General features: G+C 38.7%; 1 protein-coding gene and 1 long non-coding RNA gene across 5 annotated transcripts in view; one reads left to right on the top strand and one right to left on the bottom strand.

The window, feature by feature from the left end:
• Opa1 (OPA1 mitochondrial dynamin like GTPase) overlaps positions 1 to 17,227 on the bottom strand; it is a 74,504-nt gene extending 57,277 nt beyond the window's left edge. For 2 of the 4 annotated variants that reach the window (XM_005006878.4, XM_063261245.1), the window contains exons 1-6: positions 17,010 to 17,227; positions 9,873 to 10,191; positions 9,143 to 9,239; positions 8,023 to 8,130; positions 7,372 to 7,425; positions 6,632 to 6,699 (exon numbers count right to left, since the gene is read on the bottom strand). In XM_005006878.4, coding sequence (XP_005006935.1) covers positions 6,632 to 6,699; positions 7,372 to 7,425; positions 8,023 to 8,130; positions 9,143 to 9,239; positions 9,873 to 10,191; positions 17,010 to 17,041 — 678 coding nt within the window. In that variant the 5' untranslated portion in view covers positions 17,042 to 17,227. The remainder of the gene's footprint in view (positions 1 to 6,631; positions 6,700 to 7,371; positions 7,426 to 8,022; positions 8,131 to 9,142; positions 9,240 to 9,872; positions 10,192 to 17,009) is intronic. The other 2 variants (XM_063261244.1, XM_063261247.1) reach the window with 1 other exon arrangement.
• Positions 17,228 to 17,316: 89 nt separating this feature from the next.
• Positions 17,317 to 23,492, top strand: LOC101788167 (uncharacterized). Its single transcript, XR_216434.4, has 3 exons — positions 17,317 to 17,481; positions 17,961 to 18,053; positions 22,081 to 23,492. It is a non-coding gene; the product is annotated as an uncharacterized LOC101788167 (long non-coding RNA).
• Positions 23,493 to 24,985: the final 1,493 nt, after the last annotated feature.

Below are 24,985 nucleotides of genomic sequence, written 5' to 3'. Positions count from 1 at the left end.
TCTAAGTTAGGAGTTTTAAGTAGCAGAGGAACTTTTTCAAGTTACTGCCAAAAATATTTTGTTTTGCATAATTAGGAAAATATGTTAAAATGCTGGTTAACATTATACTAAAAATACCAAAAATTTAATTAGTAAGAGTCACCAGAGGATTACTTAATTTACATTAATAGAACCCAAAAACCCATAAACTTAAAGATTTTCCAGAAAATAAACAGAAATATTAGTACTATAGTAAAGCTTTTGAAATTATACAATGTTAATAAGTAATTTAGAGAATTTTTGATTCTAGTTTTAATATTTTAGAGTATAATCTCTGCTAATATTAGTGAGTAAAATGATTTACTCTAAACACAAAATAAAATTAGTTGCTTTTTTTCTGCATAACAGGAGAAATGTCAACATTAGTTTCCAGATTCAATAGTACAAAACATATGTATAAAAACTTGAAATTATCGTTAAGGAATATCTTTTAGATACATTAATTTAATGGTCACTGAAAAATCTATCAAAGTTAATCTAACTGTCCTTGTCACTCCTATAATTTTAAAATATCACTGGTTTTCATCCAACAGAAAGCAATCTGACAACACATCTGCTCACTTATTTTGGTCATCAGTCTTTCAGTCCTCCGTGTGTTTAGATTTCTAAAACACTGCCTTGAAAGCTGCGCCTATCTTGGCTGCACACATCTGCTGTATCACACACTCTGGAGCTTCCATTTATACGATGCCCAGGTTCTTTACTTCTAGCTTAAATACCCCTCTCTAAGTCATTACTTGTATCTGGATGCACCTGTACGGTAAATACAGGATTCTAATGTTTACTTCACTACAAGAAAACATTCTCTTTCTGGTGATGCCTCTCTTTCCTCTCTGGTCTGTGTCTGAAGTTCTGCTATGTGGTGAAATTGTTACTTCCTGAAAAAAGTAGGAAGGAAACAGTGAGACACAGAAAAAGCTACTTACATTATGCTATACATTGTAAGGAGGTTACCTTTTCCCAAATTTTGGCATCAAATCTCACCCTAAACACAAAATGATAGGCTATTTAGCTCTAACTTAAGAGCATGTAGAAGAGTATAGGGAAAAAGATGTGTGTACATACTGTGCCAGAAATACTCCTTGGATGTAAAACTTACATTTTTATCAAAAACATTTTCCCAAGGATATCTTTCTCTCAAGAAAGAGCATACACATAATAATTTAAAAATGCTTCTTATAAAATATATTAACTGTCACACATAACAATAAGTAATTGCTGTTAACAATTATAGATTATATGCTTCCTAAACATCTCCTGGTCATTGTCAATTTGACACTGCAGTGTTCTCCACCTTATATTTCATGTATGATGGTCTCCATTTTTAAAAATGATAACATCAGAAAAAACAATTAGTAAAAACTCAAGTCTAGAATATCAACTAAAATGCTGTGCTTATGGAAAAATTCAATGAGTTTAGTGAAGACTTGACCCCAAATTCCTACTGAAACTCCATCTTCAATGTGGCAGTATTGAGAGATGAACTAGGTGGTGATGAGGTTCTGGGATCTGTGCTTTTAAAAGAACTCTGAGAGCTGTCCCCACCGACAGCCATGTAAATGCCCAAGGACAGTGTGCCTTCTATACAGGAGACCTCATCAGACACTGGTACCTGGCCCTTGGATTTCCCAGCGTCCAGAAATGTGAGAAATAAATTTCTAGTCTCTATAACCTATCTTGGTACATGGCATTTTTTGTTAGAGGAACCTGAATACACTAAAACAACTGTAAGTCCCTCATGTGAGTATATTTAAAATACTATTATTTTAAACACTATTTTAAAAAGTAACTTTTTAAAATTATAGCAGACTAAGCCCCATATCCTGATGTGTTTTTTTGTCACTTTTCTTGAGATGTGTCTGGGTAGGCTGTCTGGCCTGGTCTCTAGCTCCTGACCTCCCACTCACCCTCCACAGCAACCAGGTCTGCAGGCACATACCACTGTGCACAGCACCCTGTTCATTCCTACACAGCACCTAGAATAAGGCCTGGCACACATGAGCTGTGATAGAACCACTGCAGAGAGCAGGATATAGCACATGTTTGTTTGCTCAAATGAATCAAATTAGTCCTTACTTTTACCTACTAATCATATAAAGTTTTCAGAATAAAATTCCAAATTTTTTAACTGTTTAATTTAATTTGTAAGCTAAGCTTTAAGCTACACATCAACCCTACAATTCATTTTTCCAGCATTCACAATTCCCAGAAGACTCCCTAGAAAAGTACAGGGAAGAAATGAATGAAATCATGCTAACATGCTGCTAACCCTCGCAGTAACTCAAAGTGAAAGAGAGTAACTTCCATTGTCGTTGCCCCCTCTCCTCCAAAGAGCTCACATTTCCTTAGTTTGATAATCTATCAGATCTCATGCTAAAGGATTTCATGCAATCTTCATAATAATGTCATCAGGCAGCCTTTGCCCTTTTACAGAAGAGGAAGCCAGAAACTCAAAGAAGGTAAATAATCTGCCCAAGGATACAGTTTAGGAAGCAGGAAAAGCAGGTTCTGAATGTGTGACCATGAAGTGTGTATCTGACTTCACTCAGTAATATGATCCCACCTTTTTCAAATTATCTTTGATTGATGAGGTTCTAAGTACATTTGAGAGAGGAAAATGGTAATACTATAACACAACAGAAGGTATATTTACATCAGAGTAGGACTTGCTGAACTTTGGTGAGCAGGTTGAGCAGTTTATAGAGACACTATGGCTTTGCTTGCAAGCTTAAATAAAACATTTACTATCTGGCCCTGTAAGGAAAACTTTGTCAACCTCAGCTTTAAAACTTTTGCAAGAACTTTGGTTTGGCAAAGAACTTCATAAAAGTGAAGTTTCTTTATCCTATTTAAAAAACACATTCCTAAACAATCATTTTCCAAAGTTTGAAAAAATTTCTGCTTTTCTTTCTTTCCTTTTGGCCCGAGGACTGAATATACAGCCTCCTACCTGCTAGGTACACTGTGCCGCTGAGCTATATTCCAGCCCACTTTTTGCTTCTCTGCTATTTGGTTAGCTAAAAAAAACTATTTTCCTATTTTCCTCTCCCAGTAATATGTAATTCTCCTCGAGATATTTACAGCCAACTGAAAAATACTGGTAATCAGAAGGAACTAGATCTTGTCACTTGGGGTTATTTAACTTGCTCCAACCTGGAAACATATCCTGCCTCACTATTTGAACACTTTTTACAAATAATTTTAAGGATGAACAAAGCTGGGGATTTAGCTCAGTGGTGTAAGAGCCTGCCTGGCAAGCACAAGGCTATGAGTTTGATCCCCTGTCCCACAAAAACAAAACAAAACAAAACAAAACAAAACAAAACAAAACAGGTGTTACCAATAATTATCAGAATTATAATTTGCATTACAATTTGTTCAGTTCTTAAGAGTAAATCTCCTTTGTTCTAAACAGCTATCTAAAGACAGCATTCTATATGTACACACATATTAAAAGCACTTACTGTTTCTTCCGTGACTTAAAAGGGGGATGCACAGTTATTACGGAATGAAGGGCGGCTGTTTTCCCCTCCACTCTTCTGCATGGAAACACTGCCTGCTCTTCCTCTGACCCCACAGCATCCACCTACTAACACGCCAATGCACAATGGCTTGGATTCCAGATAAGAATCTTACCAAGCATAGTTCTTAGCTGCTACTTGCCCAGAAAACTCAAGAATTCCTGCAACTTGTGGTTACTTCACAGTGCAGATTGTGAGAATTTTGCAATAATTACTACAACTATTTGTTGTATAAGAAATCTCAGAAATGCAAATCCTATGTGAGCAACATCGCTTCATTCCAAAGCAAAACACAGTATCAAACCCATAAAACTCTTAACTCCATGCTTTTCTCAACAGTTGCCAAATATGAAGGCCAAGAACAATTCATAGTAATCACAGCAAGAAGAAAAGGGGTGAGGGATACTTCAGCTGGAAGATACATCAACGACCATAAAAATAAGAATCACAGTAGCATGTTGGAAGAACACTAATATATTAATATTTACTACACTGACACTACTACTACTACTTTGTAGGAGTTGGGCCTTTAAAAACATTCTCTTTAAATTATAAACGTACTTGCTACTTTCAGAATGGCCATATTCCTTACTTCTGTGAGATGTTTATAACCAAAAAGAAACATGATAGGACAAAAGCACAGGAAATAAGATGATGTCTCATATAGTAAATCAGTTCTCACTAGAACACAGCAGTCTTATAGAAACTAAAAAAGAAGATACACTAAGTGTATCTAAGATATACTAAGTATATGGACTCATACACAGAAATCTGATGGTTTACAAATCAGTGATTCCATTAATTCACTAAAATAGGCTTATTACTCCAATTTCCAACTTATGTGCAAGTAGTTTTAAATTTTCTAAGCCTCAAGAATATTATGCAATACACACCATGGGCTATTTCTTGTATATTCTTCCAGGAGACACAGTGTAAAAGCACTTATTAGATTGTGTTTATACTGTATGTCAATCAGACCTCAATAAAGTGGTCTAAGTTAGTTTTGAAAAGTGCTTTTACTATTTTTTCAATGATCTATTAATCAAAGACACGTATCAGAACTTTGGGTGAACACAGCATAAATAACTAGTATCTACAAACTAAACAAATGTAAGTCCACGTAAAACCAAAGAAACCTGGTAACTGCTCAGCCTGTGCAGCATTATGGGGAAACATATGCTTCTCACAGTTTCTGAAGCCTTCTATTTAAACTTCCCAAAATCCAGGCTCGAAGTCTTGCCAGTCAAACCATCTGTGTTTCCCTCAGCTGTCAATTTGTAGGGAAGTTTCTTAAAGTCAGGTCAGTGTATCTGCGTTTCCCTGAGCAGCTCACTATTCTCCAGTATCACAGGCAACAATGCTGTATAACAATTTAAAGCCATCCCCTGGGGTGGGAGACACAGCTTTTCACATGGTAAATTTTTATATTAACATTATTTTAATTTGCTTTAACCTTAATAAAAGAAAAGCAGCTAAAAATCCAATTTCAGTAGTTACAACAAATAATTGGAAAACATTTGCAGAGTTTTTATGGGCAAAATAACTATCATAAAAAGAAAAGGTTATAGGGAAATAATCTATAAGGGGTTTTATCATTAAGCAAGCAAAGGAATAAGTTATATAAAGCAATAAAATAACTTTCATGTCTACAGCATGAAATAAAACCTATAAATATCATTAAAAAGATGCAGTGTCTTATTTCAGCTACACGACAGAGCTCTCAATCACTGATTGTTCACTTGTTACCTTGGTGGGCCACTGAATCAAGACCTGGACTAAGTTTCTCACTCACCAAAACGATTCCACACCACATCAGAGAGAAAGCAGACGTGCATGCTCCTCTAACTGCATCCGGCAAAAAGAAGTACTGTCACTCCCAGAACCAAACTCCCAGACTGGCAGCAAAGGCTCCTCTGCCCCCATTTGATGAGCTCATCTCTGCACAGAAGTTGACCTGCCCTACTTCACCAAGGCCTTGGTTCAAAATAAGCTGCACATTAGGCTAGTGTTTATCCCCCTGCTCCCCACAGCGAGAGTGAAGTCACGATCGTTCTTTTGGTTAAAACTGTGTAAATGCAAACACGTCAAGAAAGATCAAGTTAAAAGGCAAATGCAACACACACACACACACACACACACACACACACACAGCTTTTGAAATGTTTTCTCCAAAAGATAAAAAGTCAAAGAAAGACTTCTGAAATAAAATTTGGGATAGCTTATGGGATTCAAAGTTGAAACAGAGTGAAAGAGGTAAAAATCTATTAACAGCAATTATTACTTTGTTCTGCTCCCACAATTATTTTCTATATGTATGAAAGCTCAGTATAAAAGCTATATATTCCATATTTAATTTTAAAATGTTCACAGAATATTTCTCCGTAAATTTATTTAACTAGATTATTATTTTTCTAAGACTTTTCAAGTAATCATTTATTTTTCTAATTCTAAAAGAATGAAGAAATGTCCAGTAAACTAATGATTATAAATAACAGGGAAGCATGTTGTCTCAACAGTTGTACAGCTTTAATACGTGACTCGCTCGTAACTTCCACAGAGACTCTGTGAATACAGAAGTGCTAAAGGAGACACACTCTGAGTGCCCATATACAACTCTCAGTGGAAGAACCGACTTATTTCCAAGTAACTCACTTTCTACTCTTTTACAGTTTCCATGAAGTGAAGGAGGGTTCTGTGACAAATTCTGTACGCTTTGACTCCTCTCAGGATTCACAATGCATGAATATATTAAAGTTTGGAAAGCGCTATAGAAAATAAATCTGCTTGCTTTGTTTACTTCAGCTTTTCCCACACATTATTTAATAACAAATCCTTTCTTAGGGCCGACCTTTAACTTCCGTTTCACAAAACATAGCTAGCTGCAGGAGACAGTCTTCTCTAACTGTATGTCCAGAACTGTCACTTAACATCATACACTAAGATTAATGAACACATATGTGAGACGACTCAGTATTGGCTCCTCATATATTATCACTTTCAAATTTTCCAAAAAGGTAAAATTGTTTAAAAATCTTTAAAGACTACCGTGAGCAGCACTGTTTCATACTTACCTTTTTATAAGGCTTGTCACTTTCAGATCCATGATCTGTTGCTCTAAATGCTGTTTCTCCAGGTGAACCTGAAATGTAAATATGCAGTCCTTTAAATTCTCCAATGATCTTGTTAGCCTAAGCCAAATTCCAAATTATATCTAATCAACTAAAATGTAGATGAATTTTATAGTAACTCAGGTTAAAAGCATCAAATATCTTTTATTTTTATGTTAGGGAGCATTAGTTAAATTATGTGGAAAACTTTCAAAAATTCTAGGACATGTTAACCTATTTAAAAGACATACAGCCTGAATTTATGATTAAGAGGTGACACTCTTCAGGCTATTTTACATGAACTTACTTACAGTTTAACCATGCATCACTGCCATTAGATAATATGTGCAATACAAAAAAAAAAAAATTAAATTGTTAACTGACACGGCAGATGAGACAAACTAAAATTACTTTTCATTTTGATTATCAAAAATAATTAGATCTATTTCAAGAAAATGTTTTGGAAAAGCAATTTTTTTTAATAGCTTTAATCTTACATATATACATTTAGGAATTTTAGTTTCATCACAAAATAATTATTTTTACTTTATTTACAGGATAATAAGTTTGCCTACTGCAGTTTCGGAGGTTAACAGTTCAGCATAGGCAGCAGTATAAATTTGGTGTGCAATTTTATTTGCAACTAGTTTATTAGAAGCACTAAAAAGGCACATTAAGGTCAGCAAAAATTTCTGTTTACACACCTAACAAGAGAAGCAGGTCAGAAGCTTCTATGACTTCACTAACCAATTTGTGACCTGTGAAAAATCAGCAAAAGAGGAAATGAAAATATAAAATTTAACAGGAATGAGCAAACAAAGAAGACTGAGACCTCAGATTTATAACACAGCAGGGTAGTGAGGGGCAAATATGCCAAAACTAACTTTAGAGATTTTAGTCATGATGGTTTAACATATTAGATTTTGTTTTAAAATCATCATACTGGCTCAGATCAATTATGAAAAGCAAATACATAGGAAGTCTCATCTACTTGTCAAGAATAATTAATATTTTTTCCCTCCCTGAGGAAAAACCAGTACATATTTTCTTATGTTCACTTTATTGAGTTAAACAAAAATTAAATCCACTGCGCAAGAAAGCTTTGTGTGGGGGCTAGGGATTTAGCTCAGCGGCATAAGCACCTGCCTTGCAAGCAGGCGGTCGTGAGTTCGATCCCCGGTACCGATAAAAAGGAAAAAACACACACAAAAAAGAAAGCTTTGTGTATACCTTAATGTAAAAAAATAACCATTTTCATTTGTACTAAATGTTTTAATTTAAAATATAGGGGTAAAAAGTACATAGATGGAGTTTTCTGTTATGGTTCTTAACTACTTAAACAAGTGGGTCCTTACCTGCGGTGAAAAAGTCCTTCAATAAGCTGAGGCTTTCAACAATCTTGTCCAAGTCTGGGGCTAACTTTGCAAAGTCTTCTGAATTAGGAAGCGCTTTTCTAATTTTCTCTGGAGAAGATCAAAACACATAAATAGTATCAAAATAAGAACATGAATCAGATAGTAGAATTCAAGGGCTATAAGTATTAACAAGGCAGGTCTACAAATGAGCTACTGTCATCACGCTGTTTACTGCTGAACCCTGGGACACATAGCAAGAAGTGCAGGAGCCAGGTTCAGGTCCAGGCAATCTGGCTTCAGAACCCAGATGCTCAGGCCACTACCCTGCAGTACCGGCAAATGTATTCAACTGAAAAGGACTCTTCACGACTATTATAAAAACAATTCGAAAGCATGCATTTTTCTGGGTTTTTTTTTGGAACTAGGAATTGAACTCAGGACCTTTTGCCAGACGGTCATTGTGCTGCTGCGTTATACTCCCGGCCCAGAAAGTATGTATTTTCTAAAAAGCCTTTGTCAATGTAGCACTGTTTTATCCTCAAGAAATGCTATGAGCTGGGCGTGGTGGTGCACACCTGTAATCCTGGCACTCAGAAGGCTGAGGAGGAGGATCTCTGAGTTTGAGGCCAGCCTGGGCTACAGAGTGAGTACACGGCAGCCTGAACTGCACAGTGAAACCTTGGCTCAAACAAAACAAAACATGCTGTGAATAACTATTTGTAGAAATTCCACCTCCATATATAGCTATAATAAGAAATTTATACAGACATTTAAAAGGGAAATTATTAAAAGGAAACTAAAACATTAACCACATATTCATAGTCAGTACAGTCAGTACAGTCAGAAAATATTCCAGCAGGACAGCAACAACTGTACTAAAGTGATGGACGATTAGATATTCTTTATCCATACAAAATTTTCCTTTGATACTTTATGACTTTCATTTTAAAATAAAGTACTATAATTAGACTCAAAATTAAGAATCTTATTTGTTAGTTTATGACCTTTATATTGAAATAAAGTACCATAATTAGACTTGAAAGTTAAGAAATTATCTCAAAAAATTTCTCTTTCCTAAAGAAATAACTTGAAAAAGTATTTTAGTGCTGATGATACAAACCAAAATCAATATACTCATCAATTTCCCACACAATGTCAGGAACAATCCATTTATAGTCGCTAAGGTCTGGTATCATGTCTTTCCACTGATCAAAAGTCTAAAAGATAAAAAAATTATCAAGTAAATACTCTAAATGCCATATAAAAATGTAAAGAAAAACTGTAAATTAAAAAACTTTATGAAAAGCTATTATGTACGAAATTTTTAAGAAACAAATTATATGACCTCACTTCTTCCATAAATAATTTAGAAGGCAAGTAAATAAAATGTGTAAATACTCTTTCACTATTTAGTAAAGGAAACTCTTTAAGAATTCAAAACATATGGCCATTTCAAGGTTTCATGCCGGCATTAAATACCTCCATGGGACAAAAGAGCAGGACGTGGGACTGTTTGCCTCAGGGCCCAGAGCGTGAAGAACTGGCCCCTTGAGTACTGTGAGCCAGCGAACCTTCCTGTCCCTGCTCTTCAGTGGCAAGGCTCAAAATCAAACCACAGTGACCACTCTCCCCACCCAGGCCCTCTCCTCTAGGTCATCTTTGTCATCTTTGATTACAGTGAAGATTCAGAAGGCATTTTTCTTTAAGGCAACCTAGGACTTGGTCAAAGTACACAATAAATGTTTACATATCCAATTATATTTTACTACATTTAAAAAAATGACACGGTACAAAAACTTAAAATAATCATGCTGGTGTAAATGGAAAACCAGTAGGAAAGTTGAACTTACCTTTTTGGCTGTATAGCCACCACCCACAGCGGATCCCAGGATGAGATACCGAAGTTTTAAGAGCCTTGCAGCTAACCGTGCTGGCCAAAAGTTCCTGTGAGGCTGGTAGCCATATTTAACTGGAGAAAGCTTCAGTTTACGTAAAGGAAGGTTAGTAAGGGAAGAGAACTGCTGCAACGATGTCCTTAGGTGAGGTCTCTGAAACTTTAAGGTGGGATGACGTGAATGATAAATACTTCGTGAAACCAGATGCAGTTTTTGGAGTGGTGAGCTTCCTTTCATTCCAGGGCTCTGCTTCACCAAGGACTGGCAGACCTCACTGCAAGAAAAACAAGTGTGGAGAAAGATCAAACGCCGTAATAACACAAAGGAGGTGACGCACAAAGAGCAATACGGTATGCTAAGGGGAAAACACACACATGCACAAGTGAGCATACACGGCTGTCTGCACTTAGTAACCGCTTGTATGACAGTAGTCACAGCAGCTGCTATCCCACGCGAGCTGCATGAGACCCTGCATGTACCAGTATTAACCCTACTGAAGGATGAGGAAAATGTGGCAAAAAGTCATAAACACAACTTGCCCACGTACATGAGAAGTAACATGAGGAATAAAGGAATTCAAAGCTAGGCTGGGACTCCAGAGCCTGTCTTCTAATTCACTGTATGTGGGCTATAACACTAGTCCAAGGAATTGAAACCAAACAGAGAAAAGGTGGGTATCTATTTTATTAGCTGCTATTTACTATAGGTAAAAGTTAAGAACAAACATAAAGTTTTGCTTTTAAGTGAAACATTCCAGGAATTTAGACTGGTTATGTTTCGCCACTTCACCTATATCAGTCAATTCTAAAATACGCCATGAATGGAAATTCATCAATTCCACCTCAGTCACCTGGCTCCCCAGAAAAACAAAAGCAGCAAAAAAGCCCCCAAAGCAAAGAGAATCTACGCACACATGTCAGCTGTGTGCATTCCCCCATTCTCCTTCTTGCAGAGGTATGTATCTCATCTTCCTCAGTACACAGCCCCAGTTGCTGACTACAGCCAAGCCCAATTCTAAGTCATTATAAAATATTGCTTCACTTAATTATGAATTTCTTCACTCATGAAGAAAAATGAATTACGGAACACAGCAAAAATGCTGTAGAGGAGGACAGTCTGCAAAGGGTATCGCCTGTATTCCCACCAAGGGCCAGACACTTCGCTGGAAGTCTTCACAAACGCCAATGTTGCATGCTTCTTGGAAAAATCTGTACCTTGTTTTACAGATTGTTTTTTAAAAACCTGTCATGCCTAAAGTAGGAAAGCTGGTAAATGGTGGAAGAGAGATTACAATATGGTTCAGCCCAACAGTAAAGCCCAAATCCTTCAATAAAAGATAGTGGGGTAAGAGTGTGGGAAGCAGCAGACAGGCTGTGAGGCAATGGCGACATGCGGGAAACCTCAGGAGGATACAGTGCCTTGTTCCAATTTGGGACTCTACAGGAGCGGTCCAACTCAGGAGACCAGAGGGACACAGGACACGGTAAGAGGAGAAACGACACGCTGCCACCATAAGCACACTGCTCATTTGTAATTAGATATGCAAGTGCTATTTCTGGTCGCATAAACCTTTGTAAAAGCTGTAGCCATTTTGTACTTTTTTAGTTTTTTCAAAGCCCTGCCTCAGGATAAATCATAATTTCCATTGTCTTATAAAAAGCAAATCTCACTTTTCTTTTATAAAGGAAGAGACTTCTGATCTCAAACTCAGCATTCATAAAAAGATAACTCAGCTTAAGTTGCCTCTACGCCAACAAGCAAACGCATATGAAAACTATTAACAAATTCTACCAAATCAGAGGAGGTAAGAGATAGGTAGGTGCTACACGAAACGAATTCGGAAGAAAGTGAATGATCTTAGGAGTTGAGGTATTCAGTGAAAACTTCCTAGAAAAAGTAAAACTTAAAAATTAAGTGGAAAGTAAAGAGTCAGAAAGAAGAGAAATCCTAGCCAAGGAGAAGAGCACAGAGGTGAACAATAAGAGCCAGAAAGTTCACGGTAACAAACAAAGCTGCAGAGGCAGTCTAGCTCTGGGACACACTGCTGAGCCGCTGACCGTCAGGCGGGAGTATGAACTTCGCCTCACAGACAACATGGAAGCACAGAACGCTTCAGCGCAGGGTGAGACGCGACGGTAACGGGGCACAGCCTCAGCTGCACCCGCTGCACCCACACTCCTTCTCCTTCTCCTTCCCCTCCCCATAGGGTGCCACACATGCTTCGTCCACTCAAGGCAAATCCCTGTATCCTCTTTCCCTCTGCCCTCTCAGGAATAAGCAAAGTTTCCCTCTTAAAGAAACAGGAAAAAACACTAATTTCTCACTAATTTCCCGGCCACTTTATTAAAAGACAAACCAATCTGATTTCCATTTCAGCAGCAAAACAGCTTTTACACAGGTACAGAAGAAAGGCTCCCCAAACACATTTTTGCAATTCTTGCTTTTCTCAGTATGTGTGTCCCTGCCATGACCCACTGACCTGCCTCCTCCTTGGAACTGCCTTTCCCCCTGGCAGTCCTGAGTTTTGCCCTGACCCCACTGGCCACTCCTGCTCAGTCTCTTCCCTCAGCTACCTTCTAACTGTTGAAAGGTCATCAAGGCTTACACATAACCTACTTCTCTGTTCATTCTTCCTGGAAGTCTTCCTTACACCCACTTCTTCAATTACCACCTACATATTCACATGTTTCAAATTTCTAACACAAAGAATTGAATTCCACACCCTTGTATCTAAATGCCTACTCAATATCACCACTTAGATATCCAAAAAACACCTCAAATTCAAGACATGCGAAGCCATCATTTCCCTCCCTGCTGTGCCCCAAACCCTGATCTTCCTGCAGCCTCCCTGTCTCAGGAAATGGCACAGGCAGTTGCTACACCATAGGTCTGGGGATCATTCTTGACACCTCCCTCATCCTCACCATTGCATAGCGTTCTGAATGCAAATTTAACCACTGTTCCATGTCTCCATGAATCTATTAAGTGGCTTCCCTGCACTCAGAATAAAATCCAAACCACAAGTCTGGAAGGTTCCGCCAAGCTGATCTGTGTGCCACTGTCCTCTGAGCTCCACCCACACCGAGTAGTATCAGCTCCTGGACTGCCAGTCCGCCCTGCCTGAGCCCAGAGACCTTCTGCCTACTCATTCTTCCCACCATTCCAGTCAGTCCTCCTCCAGCGCTGCCTCCCTTCCCCAAACCTCACTGTGATGCTGGTCCTCCTGCAGCAGTTAGTTTCTGGGCTCTGCACTTCAAAGCACTCCGAAAGTTCATATTACATGGTAATGCAGTGATTAGGTTAATATCCTCCAACAGTAAACCGCAATCTTCATCAGCCCGAGCCCTGCCTGCTTTGTTTACCACAATATTCTCAAAGTCTAGCTCCTCACAAATAGTAGACACCCAATAAATTTGTTGAATGAACACAGATTATTTGAAGAATTAGACTGAAAAACAAATGCAAGAACTGAGCAAAGAAGTGCTCCATAATGTCACTTGAATATTAATTTGCACTAAACTCTATTAATGTATGAATGAATAAATAGCTCGTTATTTTTCCAAGAGTTATCTCCCCATACTAGAAAAGAGTTAATCCAATGTGTAGCTTACTAGATAAACTCCAGGTGATTTTATCCCTAAAGGATGTTTTGGCTTTTCACTATTTTCACACTCCTTTGCTTCGACATTCCTAAAGTTGTCTTGCCAGTTAAATGGCAGCCATAACAACCACGGTGAGAAGCAGAGGTAGGAACAGGGAGGTAGGGTAGGCCGGCTACATGAAATGTTCTTCAGTTAGTCTCATGGAAGAGACAATTGACCCAAAGCAAATTCTAGTATTTGGTAAAGTATCCACAAGAACCGTTTCTAGAATTTCCAATTCAAAAATAAGTGGTCATGTATCAGTGGACTAGTGGACAGTAAGGTCCTCTTGAGATACAGGAGAGAAGAGGTAACTGTGACTTACTGAAGCTCCATGTGACTGAAAGCTACATGGGTCACTCCCCACCACCACTTGTTCCAGAGCGAATGATCAATCTTCCAGGGAAGAGCAAAGGCTCGCAAGTGTGTCCATGCACGTACGTACGGGGGGGAGGGGGTTCCCCAGATTGGGGCACCTCTGACAATGCTGTTTTCAAGAATCTCAGATTGTCTGCCTACTACTTACAAGCTCTAATAAAGCCTGTGACTCCTAACAGTTTGTTCAATCTGTCTTCTCATTCAGAGGCAGCCTGCACAAGACTGCTATATCAATCATCAGTCATTTATGTTTAAATATCGTTAGATAATCAGACTCTTGAAGAAGACCAGCAACTCTTTAAGGTGAGCACCAAGATAAACAACACTGGAAGCAAATATATGCAATTTTTACCTGTATTCTTACAAGGATTGCTGAAAATCTGCACTGCAAACATTAAATAACAGCATGTTGTTATTAAAAAATAGTCATCAAAGAACAATACAAAGTTTACAGAATTAATCATGTCTTTAAGAGATTAAAAACTAGCTTAACAAATATTAAAAAGCAGTCCACGGAAATTAAAGTCACAACGGTCAATACATTTAAAATATCAATAGCAATACTAGAAAATAAGGAACTCCCTATAAAGTAGAATAAAGTAAAAAAATGTGGAAGACACAGAGAAAAATTAAAAGATGCAGAAAAGTGGTATTCAAAGAGACTGGAAAGAGGGGTGGGTGGAATATATGCCAAAGAGACACAAAATGATGCACTGGGATTCAGGAACAAGGTACCAGAATTTCTAGATGCAGGGTTTTTTATCCTGGAAGATTATTTTAGGGTAGACTTTTAAAGATACATATACACACACATGCATGATTTTAAAATCAATGTGTACATATACATAGCTTTTTTTTAACAGATGAAGGATACAGATCATATTTTGTAGATCATGTATATACAGGATCTATTTAAGACTAATATTCATTTAAAAGATGTATAGAAAGAAAAAGAAAAGGAAAAAAAATCAAGAAAATAAAGAGAAAAAATTCCCTGGAACTGAATAAAAATAGGAAAGGCTCAGCAAGTATCAAGTCAGATGAAAAAGAAAACCCATGCACAGGCAATACCTTGAAAAACATTCAAGTCAAGACACGAAAAAAGTAAAAATTCTAGAAGCTCACAAGAAAGGAAAAATAGGCATCCACATGTAAGTAAAACAAAAACCAAATGTAATCCAAAACAGTTTCCCTAAGAAAGCACCTACCTCTTGCTTATAACCTATATGTAATCTACTAATATGTATTTTTTAGTATTAATTTTACACAAATATTTACTGTATCCAAATAAATGTTGCTCAATGGTCACAGACATGATTTATATGTATATATCAAACATACAGTATTTACATTTTCATCTGTTCAATAGCAGGAAATGTGTTCCTTCAAAGCATGCAGAAGAACTATACACAGCAAAAGACAAATTTCAGAGCGTGGAGCTTGTGACATTTTGCATTTCCATTTCTTCTGGTAGCTAACCTGTGCTAGCAGCATGAGACATCTTAAAGCCATGATTCTATAAAGCCGTGATTCTGAAGTGGCTTCACAATTTAGTCCAACAGCATCCAACTCAATAAAGAAAAACACTAATTTTAAATCAGTTTGTTTGTACATGCACCTCTAAATTTTTCCTACACATTGATTTCTCCAACAGACTACTTTACTTTCCTCAGTTTTTCTCCTTCTAATTTGAAGAAAATTAGATGTTTACCCTTTAAACACTGAAAGGAAAAATATAAAGATTGTAAATAACTTGCTTCAATACTGAGGGTTGTGGAGTTACTAAAAAATAATTATACAATTATTCCAATTTGCTAACATTATAACTATGATATCTTACCCAGTTTTCCATTTGGAGTCCTATTAACTGTCACAAAATAAATGGATTCCTTTTTCATAAATTATCTAGAACATTTTATTTTTGTAATTTTCTATTTTGGTGAGGGTGTGGTTTGAGATAGGGTCTTGCTATATAGTTCAGACTGGCCTTGAACTCACTGCAATCCTCCTGCCTCTGCCTCCCACGTGTTGGGATTACAAGTGTGTGCCACCATGACCAGCTTTACCAGTTTGAAATTTCTTTTTTTTGTGTGTGTGTTTTTCCTTTTTTACCGGTACCAGGGATCGAACTCACGACTGCCTGCTTGCAAGGCAGGTGCTTATGCCGCTGAGCTAAATCCCCAGCCAGTTTGAAATTTCTGAACAATTCAATGCAGGAACATAGGGCCGGTGCTGAGTGTATAGGTGGAATTTAGAGGTGTTTTGATGTAGAGTTAATTCGGGAAAAGTTAAAATTTTCCAATCTTCCCTAGCGAATGCCTGCAACAGTAAGTTAAGGTAATAGTTACCACAACAAACTGCCTCTCAAGATAAAACCAAACTTAATACTATTGAAATGCATATAGCAATCCACAGACATGAAAAGACTTGTACAGTACGACTTTCTATTGAAGGATTAAACCAGGCCAGGGCAACAATGACAGTGATTAGGCAGAAGGTGCCACATTCGCCACTTGGCAGCAAAATGTAAGTCTCCTCCCCTAAACACTGCTTTGAAGAGGGCATCTCTAAACACCACCTTTGACATCGTGTGCGTCACTGCTCTAGATCTGACTCCAATCAGAGGGCCAGGGATACAGAGAGAGCCCTGGACCCAGGAGAAGCGCCCAGGTGCCTGCAGGTGCAGTGCACACTCCCCAAGGGGATGGAAGAAAAGAGAGGCGAAATGCAGAGGGAGATAATATGGACAGTCACCCAAGGCAGAGAAGGGCGGGGGCAGGGGGCACAGAGATAACAGCCAGGTCACAAGGTTGTAAACGGCAGGAACGAAAGGACAATAGAGACAGGAAGAACCGAGACAGGCGCCCCAAATCTTTGAGTTGGACAGGGACAGGGACAAGGGCTCCGCGTCCCGTCAATTCTGAGTCCTCGAAAATACCCAGGAGTTCTTCAGCAGTCCTCAGTGGGGCATGAGAATCAATTACACAGAGTGGAGGTCCTGATGGGTCAGCCCTGTTTCCCAAGAGGACTCGGGGGTAAGAAATAACGGGGCCAGGTCGGAGCCCGTGCTTACCAGGTCACGGCGGCCCGATGTAGTCGCCACATCCTGCCGGCGGAGAGGTCACACCGGCGCCAAGACGGCCACGTGGGATCCCCAATGTCAGCCCCAGTCGGGCGCCTACTCTAGGAATGACCCAGGAAGAGGCCCTCGGCAACAAGGGCACACAGCCGCCGCGAAGGCGCTCCCAATGGCGCATGGACTTCCGCAAAAACCTGCCCGGCACCCGTACTTCAGTCCGTCCCTGAAACCGCCACCCTGCGCATCCTAGGTGGGGCTGCATAAAAGGCCCGCAGAGGATCGGCGCATGCGCCTAGAGTGTGCTCCGCCTCCCTCGCTCTCTTTGCTTCCGGGTTGGAATTCTGAACTGAATCCTCGAGGGTTAAAGATTTAGAGACCTTGGAGTGGGGAGTTTGGAACGGGATGAAGGACAAGAAATCTGGCTTGATGAGTGCTCACTGGTGGCGACTGATTTAGTAAGATTTAGGTATCTAGGGAGCATGAAGGGGCTTAGCGTAAAATGAGTACGAAAATTAATACTCGAATAATGTAACAAAAACTTTCCGTTTGGTCTACTCTTGCTGTTCGACTTTGTTTAAAAGCATTTTCGTGTACTTGGTAAAATCAGAGTGTAAGATACGGAATCATGGATAGTTTAGATGCCTTAGAATCTTTGAGATAAGACCAGAGTGGAACTTAGGTCATTTAGGGCAGCTATGGGTTTGGGATGAGCATGTGGAGTTTATAAAGGAATCAGAATGACTTTGCTTTTGCACTCGTGCGGCTTTAATCTGAATTTTAATAATCAATTTGTTGAAATGGCCCTTGTCAAGGTCTCTGACATTTCCACATTGCCAGTGGTCTGTGACTTCTCAGTGACTTAATGTACTTTGCCCTTAGGGCTTTCAGAATATTGCTTGCTTGCTTCTCCGCGCTTCTTTCTTTCTTTTTTCTTTTTCCCTACAGGAGCTACTGATGTCCAGTCTCTTTTGCTGCCTACTTCTACCCCGAATATCTTGGAAGCTCCCTCACCTTGGGCACAGTGGATCTCTTCTCTAGGTACATTTCCTAAATCATCATGCAACATCAGCTGCATGACTGTAAATATCATTTTTCTCTTTCAACTCAACCACTACATGTTTTATGAAGAAACTAACCCTTATAAAGGATATGGCTTGTGAAAGTCGATGGAATTCACGGATGGCCTTAGCCTGAACTAAAATCGAAGTGTCTTGTCCTATGCCCAGTTTGCTACTTCAGGGGTAAATCCCACTTGCCCACATACATACACAGAACACAATTCCTTAACTATCAATACCATAAATCCAGATCCACCCACTCAGAAGACCACCAAGTATAGAAAAAGTCTATACTTTGCTTATTCTTTGCTTGAAAGTCAACTTCCCAAATGCAGGACTGAGAATTTCCTTTATTTATTGTGGGATTAGCTGTACTGGCAGTGTAAACTGTAGCTCTTTCTAGGGCTGTAGGTTTGTACAGGCACCTGTTACTGCTACTTCCTAAGTATTTCAGAAAATAAAAACAGTAAACCGAATAACAATCCCTTTCATGAGTGGGTTACTTTTACAATTCACAGAAGCCCTTGTTTGGGCAAGGATGTATGCATGATGATGTCTACTGTGATAGGAAGTACTAAAAGGTTTGGAATCAACATAAATATCCATATATAGGAGCTAGAAAATAAATATAATCATACTAGACATGAAAGCCTATAGATTAGCACCAAGTCCTTATAAGGAATTATTTCTGATATAAGTGGTTCCTAATTTACAATAGCTCAATTTAGGTTTTTCTAAAATTTTACAGTCGTATCAAGTCAATGTGCATTTAGTAGAAACTACTTCAATTGCACTTTTCAGTATTCAATTATTATATGAAATTATATGAAATAGGCTTTGTGTCAGATGATCTTGCCCAACTGTAAAGGAATATAAGTGTTCTGAGCTCATGTCAGGTAGGTGAGATTGAGTTACCATGTTTGGTAGGTTAGGTGTGTTCAATGAATTATGATGGGCTTATCAGAACATAGCCCCACCCACAGGTGAAGAGCACCTGTATCGTCTGGAGATAAAGAGCAGATTATTTTTTGCACCGTTGGTCCAAATTCAGCCCATAGATTTGTTTTCTTTGGCTTACACAGGGCTTGCCTATACAGAGTTATAAAAATAACACTAAATTTGTCATTGACATTCAAAAACTGAGAAATTTCACATTTAAAAATTTTTGATTTCTCTTAAGAAATCAGGAAACTTGACAGCATGTAACCCTCCTTCTTACACGCAAAAAAATTTCCTGGAAGCCAAGTAAGACTGTTCTCCTTCAGACATCTGTGTCTTCTATGATAGTTCATACTGCTTTTAAAGAGTTCTGAGATTCAGCATGTTAGTTGGTATTCATCATGATGTTTGTGCTTTCATTAAAAAAACTCAGGAAGGGACCTACTACTTATATCAAATCAGAGAAAATGAAAGCCTATGAAAATCAAGTGTTTCCAAAAACAATGAAAACTGCTTTTTCCTCAGAAGAACACAATTATGCAAGTAAACTGTTGATTTTGAAAGAATGCAATTTAACATGATATACAACCAACACTCCTGTGTCATTTGAGTTGCATATCTGACCTGAGAGACTGTTTGTGTTGATGAGTCTAATAAGGGAGAGGACTCAGCAGAACTCAGTCAAAAGTAGGAAGAATTACTTTTGTTGTAAATCTTTTAAATATCTAAATTTGAATACATGTCTTATTTACAATAAGATAGATGCTAAAATATTCTAATCTTGAATCATGAGATAATTTTACTATTTTAAAGATTGAAGTGGGTTCGTAAACAATATAGGAATCCAAGCAGCCAGATTGATAAATTTAGAATTTAATTAGCTGAGCTCAGTGACCACACACGTGGACCCATTTTAGAGTCTCGTCAAGTGGCTGTGGACTGGAAAATTATAAAGCTTTTAAACAGAGAACCACAAAAAGACATCCTGTTGAAAACAGATTAGCTAGGATCTTACATTAATTTTTAGTTGACACCTGAATCTTGCTTCTTTTTGTTAATTTTTTTTGTGGGTATAGCTCATTTTTTTTCTCATGGGATTTATACCCTGAGTAATTTTCTATTTTTCTGGGTTAAAACAGAGAACTAGTTAAATGCAGGCTCAAGATGGCATCAGTTACGCCAAGCTACAACAAAGCTAAAGTCTTAGATTCAGCTAGGAGGGAATCAAACAATCCACCAGTTAAAATGCTCAAAATATTTACCTAGCCACGCAAAACAATACTTTTCAGTTGTCCTGGACCAGGAACTTCAGAAAAGGAAGTAAAAAAATGCTAATGGAAGCTGGAATATTTGTTTTTAAGTTTTATAATTATTTTGAAAGACCTTCCTGGAAGATACCCAAGTTCTGTGATACTGTGTTTTTCTCTGTGGTTTCCTGGAGTCACATATATTTACATCATCATGGTCATCATCACATTTTGCCTCCATGCTCACGTCATAATCCTCAGCCACAAACATGTATAAATCACTTCCTGCGAACGCTGTCAGGTGATGTTAAAAGTGAAACACAGTCTGTGGCCTGGATGGAGAGAGACACATTCATAGTAAGCAGATAAATATCAATGTGGGCAACTGTATGCTGAGGTTGACAGGAGTACTATACCGCCTTCAGGCAGGGCCAAAATGTAATCAGGTAGGCTTAAGGAAGGTTGTTCTAGAAAATCAAAAAAGAATGAATATGTAAAGAAGGAGGCTGAGGGTCAGGAAGACTGGGCAGGGAGATACTGAGAAGCTCAGCTACGAGGGGTTTGAACTAAAGTCTTGCAGCGGGGAGATGTGACAGATCATTTAAAACGACGTTTGTATTTGAAGCAATGGAAATCAAAATGCAGCATTTACAGAAAAGAATCAAAGATAGCAAAGGTGTTACACTATTATGTCTATTTTAGGTAGTTACGTAGGTAGAGAAGCTGAACACAAGGACAGGCACAGAAATGACCACAATTACTGCATTACTGACTAATGCTGAGTATTAATGAGTTATACCATCTTGGATGGGAACTGAGAGCCAAAATAAACCCCCATTCCTGTAAATTTAGCCTGCCTCAAGTATTTCATTATAGTAATGAAAAATGGACCAGGTAATTTTTATAGCTAAGTAATAATATGAATGGTTCAATAACAAAATGGGCCAAAAAACCAGATATTTCATAAATGAATATGTATACATGGCCAAGGAAAAATGCTCCACTTTACTGATATCAGAGCAATTAAAGTTAGAACCACACTCTATCTCTACTGAAACTAATAATAAGAAGTCTCACATTTCTGAGTTGAGCAGGGCATGGAGTGACCAGAAGTGTCAGCCTTTATGGTGAGGCTATAAAAAGGCACAAATCTGTCAGTTTTTTTTTCTATGTTGAACATTCACTTTCTCTCTAGGCAGGCAACTCTATGCTTAGGAATTTATCTAAAAGTAAGTTTTGCATAAACGTTTTCTTAGAACTTGATTCAGAAGGGCCTCAAACTGGAAGCAAACCAAATGTTCATGAACAAAAAGATGGAATCAACAAATACATACAGTGGTAAACAGAATGAACTACACGGACGTGTGTGAGAACATGAATGGCATATCTGGAAGATGTGCCACCATCAAAAAAGGACGTACAATGTGATTCCATTAATTTAATGTTCTAATACAGGAAAACAATAGTTGTAGAGAATGGGGGAGAACCCTGGGGACTTTCTAAGGAGATAGAAGTGGTCCACATCGTGATGGGACACAGACCTTTGTCAAAATAGCTTAGGTTTTTGTATTTTGAGTATATATCTCACACAAATAAAGATGTGCCAAGTAACTGCGGTTGGGAAGTGGGCAGAAGTTAGCTGAAACAACTGTGACACAGCTGATAGAGAAGCTGGGTTTAGGTGGATGAGGAATTTATTACATTTTTCTGTTCAGTTTGTACATTACCATTTGCATTAGAATGTTTTTAAATCTTTAAAATGCATCTCTATTTCTTGCAAAAATTAACCCAGACTTTTGTTTTTCCTCTGTATAATTCTAGGTTATAGAGGCAAAGCATACAGAGCCTCCTGAGTCATGTAGAACTGGTTCCAGCTCATATTCCTTTCCTCATTGCTGCTTTAACAACTTGCTATAAATCTGGGGACATAAAACAGAACTAACTTGCTATCTTACAGTTCTGGATGCCAGGTGGTTCACTCAGTTATGGAGCCAGACAAACCACATGACAGGCTGTCTGTAAGCTGGAGAACCGGGACGCTGGGAGAGTGGCTCAGATCAGTTCCCAAAGCCTCACAACTAGGGAGGCCAACGATACAATTCTGAGGACAAAGGTCCAAAAATCTAGGAGAGGTTGCAGCTGCAAATCCCAGGATTGGAAAGCTGGAGAACGCGTGGTTTTGTCTGAGTCACGCTCCTTTTGCAGGGACAAAATACCCCAATACCAGCAACTTGAAGGAAGATGTTTATTTCGGCTCACAGTTTCAGTCCACAATTGACTCCAAGGCTGCAGGGCATGTGGAAGGCCCTGGCTGAGGAGGGCTGCTCGCCTCATGGAGACCAGCAAGCATGGGGAGAAGGGAGGATGCAGGAGAGAAATGAATCCTTTGGGCCATTCTCTTTCTGATCCACGTCTTCCAACTGGTCCTGCCCGCTACCAGCATACTTAGCTGTAAAGTTCCCCAATCCAATCACTTTCCTGATGTTCAGCACAGGGCCACACTAGATCCATGCTACAAGTTCTGATTTCCAAAGGCAGAAGAAGATGAAAGTCTCAGCTCAGAGGGTAGAGGGGATTACTATAAAGGAATGAATCTGCTTGTCCTCTGTCCTTTTGTGTTAAACAGGGCCCTCAAGGGGTTGGACAGTGGCTATCCACAAGCCCTGAGCACACATCTCTCTTACTCATTCCCTGATTTAAATGCCAGTCTTTGCTGGAAACTCCTTCACAAGTATGTCAAAATTAGTGCTTTCCTAGCTATTTGGGCTTCCTTTAATCAAGTTGACACTTAAATTTGACCATCACGCTCTCTCTAATTAGTGAATAATTTAATTGTATTTTACTTTCCATGATGGATGAACTGCCAAAATGTCATTGGTTGAGTTTTCTAGAACATACTAAATGAGGGCTGAAAGATAAAATTTGGTTGATGTAAATATACATAATATTTATTATACATTATTTATTGAAATAGATCACAGTAAAGGAAATATTGCTAGTAACCTCCTCAAATGCTCTCCCTTGCTTCGCATACACTTATCCTGTTGTTCTTGGCAATGTTTCTCCTACTATTGTGGTTTTTTTAAAGTTTAATATTCACAGTACTTTTTAATCATCCCTTATATGCTCAGTGCAAGAGATTAAAAGAGATTGAAGTGTTTTTTTTAACTTTCAGCATTGTTCTATTATAATGTTAATAAAGTGTATGTGTTTTCAGGGCATTGGAACAATAAGGCTTTTTGATGTATTGTCTTTTCTATATTGCTAGTTGTAATGCCCAATAAAAGGTGCATTTAGAAAGGAAGCTACTGGACCAACAGGAAAGTCATAGGAAGAACTTGGCTCTAAGCCCCCCTCCAGGTGCTATAGGACAACTGATTTAAGGCTACCAGTTCCTCCAGGAGCCGTGTAGGCAATGCCATTTCTGTTCTGTAGTTTATAAGAAACTCCAACTGAAAAATATAGTCCTTTTTCTCAAGGTCACACACAAGCTGGTGGTATTTTTAGATGGTTTGTAAGTTTTCCACTGGAGCTTCAAGGATGACTGTGGGATTTAAATAAGCAAAGGAAAGGGCAAAGGACAACTCAAAAGAGAGAATGGTGAAGAAAAGATACAAAGGAAGAAAAGTATTTGCTTGATACATGTAGGGTGAAGAAACAATTTGCCTGGATGAGGGGTGGGAGAAGAGGATGAAGTAGGGTCAGAAGAGATCAGAGGGAGGTTTGAACGGTGTTGAAGTATGTTTGAGCACCTTCCACTGGAAGAAACTTACGCATAATTTCTTTTGCAGAGAATCCCATGGTCTGAAGGGAGCTCTAGGGAGGTTTACCTACCAGGGCTGGTTAAAAGTCAAAGGCTAAAAGCAGGGACACCACTGAGAAGGTGATAATTCAAACATGCTTTGACTTAGGTTATGATCCTGGTGTCAAAGATGATCCCAAGGTTTTGAGCTCAAGTGGCTGAATTTTCATCTTCTGATATTAATATGGAAGTGATTTAAACACCTTTAAAATGGTGCCGCGCTTCCCTTCCCTCCCTTCAGAGAGCAGCCTTTGCACCGCGGTGCCAGGACATACAGCCTTTTGCCCAACGGTGTGGGCGTTAGTGCTGGGGCTCCGAGTCTTCACGGGCCAGCTCTGGGGCACGCGTGTGTACATCCTCCTTAGCAGCTAGATGCCATCCCTCACCCGCTAAGCGACTCTATGAAATGTCCACCGATGGCTATTATATTTCTTTCCTGCACAATTTCTCTAGAGTTAGTTTCTGTTACTGGAAATGAGAACCTTGATTTATTTTTCTTACTAGACACCACAACCCAGATACAAACTCCGATCGCTCTGTCTCTGATCACGTGGATAAGGTTGATTCAAACATGACCTGTAGATAGCAGAACATCCAGTGAAGATTCCTGGGAGCTCTGAAAGAGGGTTCGGTTCTCTTAGACACTTAGATCTTTTTCTTCCTTAGTCTAAATCAAGATTTCTCAAATTTTACATAATTGACCCTGTAAGCTGGATCATTTTTAGTGCCAGGGATTGAACCCAGAGCCTACAGCATGCTGGGTAAGTATTCTATTACTGAGCTACATCTCAGTCCTAGGCTGCAGGATTTTCTTTTTCTTTAATTGAGGATTGAATCCTGAGCTCTATTTTCAGGTCTTTTAAATATTTTTACATTTCCTACTCTTAGTTTGAACTTGTGATCCTCCTGCCTCAGCCTTCTAAA

This window comes from Cavia porcellus, unplaced genomic scaffold, assembly GCF_034190915.1.
Source record: "Cavia porcellus strain 051 isolate PalLab524CR breed Dunkin Hartley unplaced genomic scaffold, mCavPor4.1 scaffold_14, whole genome shotgun sequence".
In the NCBI taxonomy this organism is placed as follows: domain Eukaryota; kingdom Metazoa; phylum Chordata; class Mammalia; order Rodentia; family Caviidae; genus Cavia; species Cavia porcellus.
Note: the sequence above shows the minus strand (reverse complement) of the source record. Positions and strands in the feature narration are given on the sequence as shown.